The sequence below is a fragment of the Astatotilapia calliptera genome, chromosome 15 (assembly GCF_964374335.1).
Source record: "Astatotilapia calliptera chromosome 15, fAstCal68.1, whole genome shotgun sequence".
NCBI lineage: Eukaryota > Metazoa > Chordata > Actinopteri > Cichliformes > Cichlidae > Astatotilapia > Astatotilapia calliptera.
Window position 1 is genome coordinate 26,072,087 of NC_137436.1, and position 10,442 is coordinate 26,082,528.

Below are 10,442 nucleotides of genomic sequence, written 5' to 3' on the forward strand. Positions count from 1 at the left end.
TTTGGTGATGAATCAGGACTTTGATGGCAGAGCCATTCATATTTATTTCTCAATTAAAAAGAGGACAGCAGCTAATCTGCCACACTGAGCCTGATGAAATGATGGAAGGATCGTTTTCCAGTTTCCATTACCAGGCTGAGAAACGGCGCTTTCCTCTTTCTCCTCCTGAGCACCAGGAGACATAAGATAACCAGTGAAAGTGGCACTCGAGGAGATGGTGGCCTCTGTCTGATTGGACCTCGCGCCGTTCGTCCGTCTGTCTGCCATCTAACACATCATTACGACCTCAGCACCGCCGCTTCGCCGCTGTCTAGACTGTCATTAGCTGCTGGCGGTCAGCCGCAGAATGAGAGGGAGAGGGGGAGCGTGGTTGGAGGGCAGGATGAGCATCATTCTCGTAATTCACACTTTGCTGCTGTTTTTAAACGCGTGGTTTCAAATTGTTTTAGAGAAGCTGCTCAGCGGCTGGCAGAGCACAAGCAGGTTGAGCTGAGCAGCTTCAGTGTTTCCATTCACCTGCTATTATGGCACAAACAGAAGAACCACAAAGTTTAAAAAAAACTGCTTCACAAAGGCTCTCAGTAAAGAAAAACCTGTGACAACAACTGAGAACAGACGAAAAATAGGCTTTACATACGACAATGGCTCACGTGGGACGTGTTTAATGTTTGTATCTAATGTATTTATGCATTCAGAAGGGACACAGCGGCCTTCTGCTTTACTCTGTTCATGATAGTTACAGTGCAAACACAGCGTGATTATAGAAAAGTGTTTAATATATGCTTGTGTAATGTGTAACACATCACTGTGTTTATGAGCTGCAGATTAACCAGCTTTATTGTGACATCAATACATAAAGAAATTTAATTGAGACCATGAAGACCACTGACTCAACATAAACGATGGGCATAGCTACCAGCAAGGATAAATGAAGCAGGTGCACAGGCTTAAACCTGCCCACCTTTATACAGTCAGTGATTACGTGTCATTCATGCAGCAAGCAAAAAGTAAAATGTTTGCAGAGGAATTGTACGCTGCTGCAGTGTGCACAGTGCAGCCATAGAGCATATTATACCATATAACCTTAAAGACTGAGCAGGTTGCTTAGTCAGCCGGTCATGCATAAACTAGCATCACGCAGTTCCTCAGATAAAAATATTCAGTCGGCCGGCTCAGCAGCAACTTTATGACAAATCACTGAATCATTCAAACTTCAGTTTTCTGTCAAGGTGAGTTCAGATGTTCTGAATAAACCGTGTGACTCGGGCAGTTAAACCTTTGTCCAATCGCTGTTATAATTAAAATGAAAAAGCCTTTTTGATGCAGCGCATTAAGCCTCAGTCCAGGCAGATAATGAAGAAAAATGGAGCTCGTAGCGCGCCGTTAAAACTCGTCAAAGACTCTGAAATGAAGATGCGGTGAAGAAGCAGGTGTTTCTTTCCGGCAGCCCTGAGCGTCTCCCCTGCCGCCGGGTCAAACTTTTTAATTCAGTCAGTCTCCTCTTTTTTTTCTTTGAGTTTACGTGTGATGTAACAGAGTACCATTAATCTTTAACCCTTAAACAAACTGTCACTCATTTATTTGACCACTGGCATGATTTTGTACGAGAGTTTTACTGCAGCGTTGAAATGCCATTAAGATATCAGAGCTGTATAGTTATCAGCTAGATTTTTTTATGTTCCACTGACTTACTCTGGGCCTCTGTAAATGCACCAGCGTTAGATTTTACAGCACGCAGTCGTTCCTGATGAGCACAGGGACTAATACATCCATATACATCCCCATTCGTGCCAGTTTCCATAGCAGTAATCTCCCGTGTGTGATTTATGGCTCCTGGTTGGTGTCTGTTTGCGTGGCTCTTTGGCTGGGCAGTGCGATTGTGAGAATTTACCATTGTGCACAGGAAGCAGCATGAGAAGCACAAAGAATATCTGCACTGGTTTTCAGTTTTCATTGATTTAACCCTCTGGACGAGACTCTGGGAGAGCAGAGTGCTGCAAATGTAAATAAATAATATGAATTCACAACACCCCAAAGATGTGTCACTGTAACAGAAAACAAAACCAGTGAAGGAACAAAGAAGCATAATAAGATCTAGAAACGGCGTCAGTCAGTAACAGGAACGTTTCAGCTGGGGTCCTTCCTGGCTCACCTTCTGAAAACTAATTGATTTCTCATTATGAAAGCTGTCAGCTCGTTTCATTTACTCTTTTTATTTCAAGCAATCCTGCAGTTAATGACTCCTGAGATCATTTCTTATTTCGACCACCTCTCCAAACACCCCTCTTCAAATGTCTCCCTCCACGTTAAGCGCTGTGGTCTCTGGTTTTTCCACGTTTCCCCCTCCTCTGCCTCTCAGGCTCTTCTAGTTGTGGAGTATATGCAGTCAGCATATTTTCCCAGTCTTTTCCCAGCTCAGAGAAATCAGCCAGGGGATTAGAAGCTTATGGTGAAACATTATTCAATCATTTCTTTCCCGTTCTTCTCCAGGACACTTTTAAGAGCAGAGGAGCGTGTTTTACGAGAGCCGCAGAGCCAAGAGAGATATTATCTGTTGATCTGTTCTTTCAGCCTGCCCTGCTTGTCAGAGACTCTCAGAGGTCCTTTATGGAGGCGCCCACCATGTTAATGTTAAAGTAGAAAACTAATTTGGTGTTATTATTGTTTCATATGCTACACATTAACTGTGCAGAAGAAGCATTAGTTGGATGGATCTGTAGATTTATTCCCTCTGTTTAATGGAAGAAAAGTCTTGCTGCGGTCTGTATGCCCAAAAATACACAAGTGACCTCAGCGTTTAACTTTCTCATGTTTAAGGAAACTCTATCTACACGCAGGATTTTAGGAGGCCACCTTCAGGACAACTGCTGAGGACAGTTTCCATCTTAGTTTTCATCTTTTATGTGACAGGAAGAGGGTGGATGCATTTAATGCAGTTCAGTTCAGTTTTATTTAGATAGGTGCTTGATATTGTAAGGTGAAGACCCTACAATACAATCACATGACCCATACGAGCCAAGTGCTGTGGCAACAGTGGGAAGGAAAAGCTGCAGAGATTTGCATTGTGGGTAGTGGATATTCAAGACTTTGTGTTCAGACAGGCGCTCAATGCAGATGATGTGCATCATTTTCCACTTGTGAAGAAACTCGAAGGGAGTGAACTACAGACAGAAACCGTTTTTATTAAGAGTGGAATTGAGTGGAATCTCCAAGTGAAATCTGCTCATTCACCATGTTTTATGGTTTGTTAAATTGATTTTTTTTTTCTTTGTCCATAAGAGACAGTTATCGCCCTTAGACTGTGCAGATGGTTGGATGTTTTATCACTGCTTTTCTGTGAGACTGTTTTATGAGTACAAAGTAGATCCAGTGACAGCTGCTCACTGTCACGTCTGAGGATTGTTCAGAGAAACCTGGTTTCTGGAAACACCCTGTAAATGGAGGTTCACTATGTCCGAACTGTCTAACAGAAATATGTAGCACATCTTAGATCATCTTTGGATTTGTTACCATGGTATGGTAATGACTTGAGCCTCGTGCCCAACTCGGCAAGTATGGACACGTTCGTGTACATTTGTGGACTGTGATTTATCATTGTGATGTCAACAGTGTCGGTCAGTCACCTGTAGAATCGGTAAACGTGTTTAAAAAGCAAAATCCAGAAAATTCTGCTGAATATTACGTGGCACCAAAAACAACCAAGGTGCTGTGTTCATTTGAAGTAATGTTGATATTTACTTTTCAAACACAAAAGAAAAGAAGAAGAGAATCAGACCAGGTCCCTGGAGTGGAGGTCGTAGTCTTGACTCTCTGTCTGCAGCATTCAGAGCCTGCAGTAACCTGCTCGTGTTGTCAGCAGTGAGACTGAATATTATTCGTCAGAATGCGTTAACATGATTCGATTTTGCGCCGTCAGTCATTTCGTGGCTTGGAGACGTGTCCCGTCCAAGACCACGTCTCGTGGTCTGTTTGCAGAGCAAAGCGTAGAGCGAGGAGAGCGCAGCAGAGGCCTGGTTTACATTAAAGAGTGTCCTCTGAGGAGGGAAGGATTGACTGAGGGAGTGAAACATCCTGAACAAGTAGAGTGATGAAAGAGGGAAAAATGGAATGATCGGGTAAAGGCTAGAAGAGAGATGATGGGACTCCAAAGGAGCCAATCGACCACCCGTAGATGCAAAGAGAGGAGGGAACAGTTTCAAACAAGAAAGCAAATCAACAAGGGAGCAAAGACTCTACATAAATGTCAGGGACTCTAGGAATGGATTCTTTCAAGATTTTATTTGTATTATTGTGTTGAAATTTCTTGCTTTTTTAATGTCTACCGATTTTGCAAAAATAAATGAATTGTGACTGGATAGACAGTAAAATCAAGGATAGACAGGTAAGAAGCAAAAGATCATGAACGAGAAGAAAGTTAGAATATAGTTAAAACTGGATGAATCTGATGGCTGGAGGCAGTTTGTACAGTATGTGTTAATTGGACTGGTCACTGATCTGTTATGACCTGTAACCTGTCCTCATAGAGCTGAAATGGTACGTCCAAAGAGTCAAATCTTTATGCCTCTGCAGTTGTTTCCATCTTTCCCTGCTTCGTGCTGACACAGTGACCCCATACTTCATAAAAACAAGTTTGTTTTTTTTAAGTTAATAACTTGAACTCCACCCATCTCACAGCTGGAGCAGCGACTGTGAGCCATTTTCAGTCTGAAACCTCACAGAAACTTTCAGTCTGATATCAGCTGCTCACCCTACATTTGTGTGGTCAGGTTTCTTAACAATACAACATCAACCTAATTTTCCAGAGCAGCAGCACAGCTCCAACAGCAGTGCTAAAGGACCAAAGTTTCTGCTGGTAACCGGTAAGCAGGGACAGACGGTGGAACATATCCGTGTCCATGACCAAGCTCCAAAATCGTCAGAGAGGTAGAAACCAAACAACCGTTACTCCTAGCTGGAACAATCAAAACATGCGCTTAAACATTGGGGAGGAAGCATCAGAGGGGCAAGTGGAAGAGGGCAATAAAGGTAAGGGAAAGAGAAACATGCTCTGAGCTCATGATCCAGTTTCCTGGAGGCAGGGTCTTTACAAGGTTGGGTTTTTTCTTTTCCCCTATAGAATACTCTGGAGTCCTGTATGTGAAGGAGGGTCTATGTATCCTATAGTGTTACACCCACATTAAGAGCTGTGTTTTCTTCAGGCTGAGCTGTGAGCCCCTAGAGACTCTGATGGGTGGAGGGCCAAGAGTGGAATATGCTGCAAATAAAACCCCAGCTTGCCTTTTTTCACTGTTCTTGTTGGTTAGAGAACATTTTTGAATTTTAGAAGAAAAAACAAACATCTTTTTGTCACTGCAGGCTTGACCTTATAGATTCAGTAACACCTACAAATGAAACCAAAGAATAAGCTGTGAAAATATTTTTAGATCTAAAAAATCATTGTTAGAAAGTCGATCACAACTGTTTACTTAACCCACGACATGTGTGTGTATAGGTTAACAGTTATCTTGGAAGCTCAATCAATCTCTGCTGGGTTCCTCAGGGATCTGTCATCAGGCCACTGCTTTTTATACTGTACATCAATGACATGGCTGCAATGTCAAAGTCATTGAAGGTCATATTGTTTGCCGATGTCACACACCAGTGTGCCAGGGAAATAACGTGGAACAACCTCTGAATGAAGTAGAAAATTATCTGAAGATGTTCTTTGACTGTTTAAAAATTAATTAATTAATTAAAACAAAACACAGAATGTCATAAAATTTCACAATATTTGGAAATCTTAAAAATTCCACCACTGTGAAACGGAGTATAAATATTAAAATTAGTAAAACCCATCTGAAATAAGAATTTACAAATGATCCTGGATACTCAATATTACTCATATCTCAGGAAAAATATAAGAAAGCCAACCTTTATGAAGTTTCAGCTATAAAGACTAAATAAAACCGTGAACCGTTAAATTTACTTTTTATTAGATTAACTGACTTTGAGAGGAATGCTCGTGTTCAACTTTAATATGGGAAATGTTCATCTCTCCGATCGAGCCGTCTCAGTGTGAGAGTAACTCAGCTTGAAATCTTTCTTTAACTTCTTTATTTTTTGACGAAAAGCAGTCGGTCTCGATAAGTTTTGAGCTTCTACCTCCTGCTGTTTGGTAGTTTGTACACAGGGTGTAAAACTTTAGATTAAATGGCTCAGGAGTGTCGGGATCTTCACTTTTACACTTCTTTTGTTCGTGTTTTCTTTAATTGCTACGCAGAATAAAAGTAAACTGAGCTGGGTCAAAACCGGTCAACATCACATCATTTTTAATATTTTAGGTAAAACGACAAAGAGGGGAGAAGATGATAAGAAAAACCTGATTCTTTAATTGTTGAGATTTAAAACAAAAGATCGTGGACAAGTTTAGAGCAAGAGGCTGAGCGACATGATGATCTCACAGGGAGCGGTTTATCTCCGAGGATCATGAACTTGTTACAGCCTCACATCTCTTTATTAAACAACACACAGACGCTGTGTCTCCTCCCTGACGCCTCCCCTCATCGGGCCGATTACTGATGAGTCTTTATTTAAATACATTCTGATCGCAGAGATGAATTACCCACAATCCCCTTGACACTGACAGACAGTGATGGGCTGACGCGGATCACAGCGGGACTTCGAGTGTTTTAAAGGCAATTTAAGTCAGAAATAAACTCCGAGCAGAGCAGAAGACTCATGCTGTGCTTCGTTTCTCCAATGCTCACAATCAAACACACTTTTTTTGTGCACCAGGTCAGAACAAAACGGACGACAACTGAAACTTACAGGAAATTGGTAAAATGGGATGACAGCGGCTTGATTATAACCCCCAGAAAAAAAAATTTTTCTTATCATTGAAACTTTATTCAAAGCAGCAGTTGAACAAAACTGAGTGGAGCTGCTGGAAACTTTAGAAAAATTCCAGCTATTCCTGAATTCATCCATTCATCCATCGTAGGCCCAGCTGTAGCTCAGGAGGTGACCCTTCCTGCTGCAGTCTGCATGTTTCTGTGGCTTAGATATTGATCGCTGAGACAGGAAGTGCAGAGACGTGCTCGTATGAGTAAATGAGGCGTTCGGTATAAACAGCTGTGACTGCAGGGGTAGAAGAGAAGAACCGTTCATTTACCATGTTATCCATCCATCCATCCTGTGTCTCACACAGTGGCAGTAACACAAGTATTGTTATATGAGAAGAAATTTGTAAAATGAATCTGTAACCTTTAACTTTCAGGGTTTTTTTGTTGTATAGCATCAGAAGTAATAACCAAATACTTCAAGTCACTGTAACACTTGTGGGACATTTTTTCCATGTTACAGATAAAGTTTCATGTTGGGTGTGATCATAGACTTGATGTTATCTACATTAAAGGGATCCTTTGCTGTTTTCCTTTCTTTTGTCTCCTTTCCTAAAGCCACCTGTAGCTAAGGAAACTCAACAGTTGCTTGTGCAGATCTGTCTGTCTGCCGTTTGATGGAATGTGCCATGGTTGGCATCAATCCTCCCCTTTGTGTTTCTCAGTAAATCAGTCTTCAAGCGCGATCGGCCCTCAGAGCTGCTCTGATTGCTTTGTAGTTGTTGTACATTATATCTGATCTCACTAGTTTCCTTCTCTCTGCCCCCCTCCATCCTTTATCCTCCTGTCATTCCGCTCTCCCTCCCTCCAGGCGGCATCCAACTCTCCCCGGAAGACTTCACCAAAGCCCAGAAATACTGCAAGTACGCCGGCAGCGCCCTGCAGTACGAGGACGTGGGCACGGCCATCCAGAACCTCCAGAAAGCCCTGAAACTCCTCACCACCGGCAAAGAATGAGGCCCTTGTCCTCCTGCCGGCCCACTCCTCCATCCCTTCTTTTCTCTCCCCCCCCCCCTTTCACTCCAGCAGCGCCACTCTATCCGTCACTGATCCAGCCCAACAGCGAGCTGAGGATGCAGCTCACTCTCTCACACACACACACACACACACACACACACACACACACTGAAGAGGGCCGTTGAGCTCGCCATCAGACGAGGACACAATGGAAATCAGCGTTCAACAATAGCTGCCTGTGTGTGGCTGCGAGTCGCACTGATTGACAGGACAACAGTCCGACGGCAGAACACGGCGACTCTGACGACTGACGCACATCACAGCTTCATCATTGGTCTGAGAAGACAGCAGAAGGTCCTCGGGCTGCCATCTAACATCACGGAGCTCGCCGCGTACGCATCGGTAAACCGTTACCATGGAAAGCAAATCTCTGAAACATCACTTTTTACAAAAAGTACAAAATAAGTCTGAAATCATTCTGTTCAAACTTTAAAGAGAAATAAACAAGAAAATGAAAATGTTCTGCTTTCCTGACACTAAACTGTGTCACAGGCAGAACGACGATTTAGGAACTCGCAGATCGACACAACAAAAACAGCGGAAATATTTGGTTTGAGTGCAGCAGGCTCTGTTTGTGTTCTGTGTATATGGTGAGAAAAAAAATGTTCAACTCGAAGCTCGAAGTAACTTTAAGGTCACAACATTCAACCTTTTTTCTGCTGACACAGCATTAATGACAAATAACAACTGTAAGAGTTTCAGGGGCCAAACTAAATTAATTGGCGGCTAGATTTAAGTAATTGGGGGGTTTTTTTGTTGCCATTTTTCCTGCAAAATTACCCAGAATCATCAGAGATTTCACGAGTGAGTCCATGTCACGTCTTTTCTAACTGCGACGGAGGGCGCTGAGTGATCTCGGACTCGATCAGCTCATCTTCTAAGTGCAGCTTCGAACTTCACACAAGTATATAAAAAAACAACCTAAATGTCAATCTTCCCATCACACAATAAAACTAATAAGAGTATTCCTCAGAATGCCAAGAGTGTGAGATGACACGCGACAGACGCTGAACGAGCTATGCTCGTTTTCAGACGGCCTTCAGCTCCCTGCTTCAGGTTCTCTTCTTCTACGATATCAGAAAGGAAAAAGTGTCTGTGTCTGAATCACTGCTGTCGGGATGTCTGCGACTGCTCGCTGTGATTGTTTTGGCTTTTGGCGTTTTGCTCTTCTGTAACAGAAAACTGTCTCATTTGTGTCACTGTCAAACGGACGCTGTCCTGATATTCAGTGATGCAGAATAAATGGAGGCGGCGAGGCCTTGGGGCAGCGTGGCTGTCGGCCTTCTGACTCGTCGTGTGGCCGAGGAGGCGGAGGATTATCTCCTGAAAGCTTGTTTCATGTTGACATATCACTGTGTGTGCTGGTGGAGATGGGGGTGGCAGTTGTTGTTTCAGCTTTAGTTCTTTTCTCTTTATTTAATGTTAATCATTCTTGGTTTGTTTGAAGGTTTTCAGAGTTGCACGAAGCTTCTGTCAGAATCAGTGATTTACAGCAATTTGAATAAAATGTTGGAAATGCGCAGCAGTGTTGATTCTTCCTGTTTGTGTTTTATTCATAACTGATGTCACTGTGTTGGAAATGAAAGCATGTGTAGCTCAAGCCCAACAGACGTGCAGCAGAATGAGCTCCATGTTAATGAAATCTGCATCTTTATAGTAGGACCAGATGGAGCCTGCTATTAGCTCAGCGCTGTAAAGATCCTCCAACACTGAAGGAAAACCCTCGAAGCCTGCAGACGGTGCTCTGTGGTCGTCTCTGAGCCGCCCCTCGGGGAGGACCCATTTCTTCAAAAGGAGGCAGCAGCTCTCGGCTTCTTCTACTATTAGTCTCATTTAGCTAACCATCACAAAGAGCAGCAACACAACTCAACAGCGTAGGTCTTTTAATCTGCTGCCGGTGACTGAATAACGACTCCAAACACCCGCTCCAAAGGGCTGCAGACCAACCACAGGTTCATGTCTGCTCACAGGTTCGAGGACACGTCTAAATATTGACCACAAATCTACAGCGAAGAAAATGAGGAATAATTCACGGCTCGGTAACAGCAGAGTAAAAATAAGACCACAACTTCCTGCAAGTAGGAAGATGATTGCTTTGATTTTTTTCATATTAGTAGCAACACTCTACTCATTTTCAATCCTGTGCTGATCAGACAGGTCTCCTGGTGGGACTGATGATGTCACTCTCAGCTCATTTATAGATGCAGGCAGATAGTAATGAAAATGATTCTGCATCGATGAGTCCAACTCGTCCTCAACACGTCTTCCTACAGGACTGGATTGTCGGAAGCGCTGCAGCTGGTTGGGTTCTGGTGATACTTTCATTTTTCCATTTTGCAGGTAAAAAAACGATGTCACTGTGTAGAGGACCTGTGATGTCTGCTGATTTGTCATGGTTAACTATTATTGTAGGCAGATTTCATAGAATTACCAATACTGACTCCATCTTGTTGCTACAGTGACACACCAAGACGACAAAAACTGAGTGGTTGGAGATCTTTAGCGGCTACAAGACTACGAGTTCGTCCGTGCTCAGGTAAAATGATT

At 42.9% G+C, this 10,442-nt stretch overlaps 1 protein-coding gene across 3 annotated transcripts in view; it reads left to right on the forward strand.

Moving 5' to 3' along the window:
* vta1 (vesicle (multivesicular body) trafficking 1) overlaps window positions 1-9,415 on the forward strand; it is a 58,728-nt gene extending 49,313 nt beyond the window's left edge. For all 3 annotated transcript variants that reach the window (XM_026142868.2, XM_026142869.2, XM_026142870.2), the window contains one exon: window positions 7,690-9,415. In XM_026142868.2, the coding sequence (XP_025998653.1) occupies window positions 7,690-7,835 (146 nt within the window). In that variant the 3' untranslated portion in view covers window positions 7,836-9,415. The remainder of the gene's footprint in view (window positions 1-7,689) is intronic.
* Window positions 9,416-10,442: the final 1,027 nt, after the last annotated feature.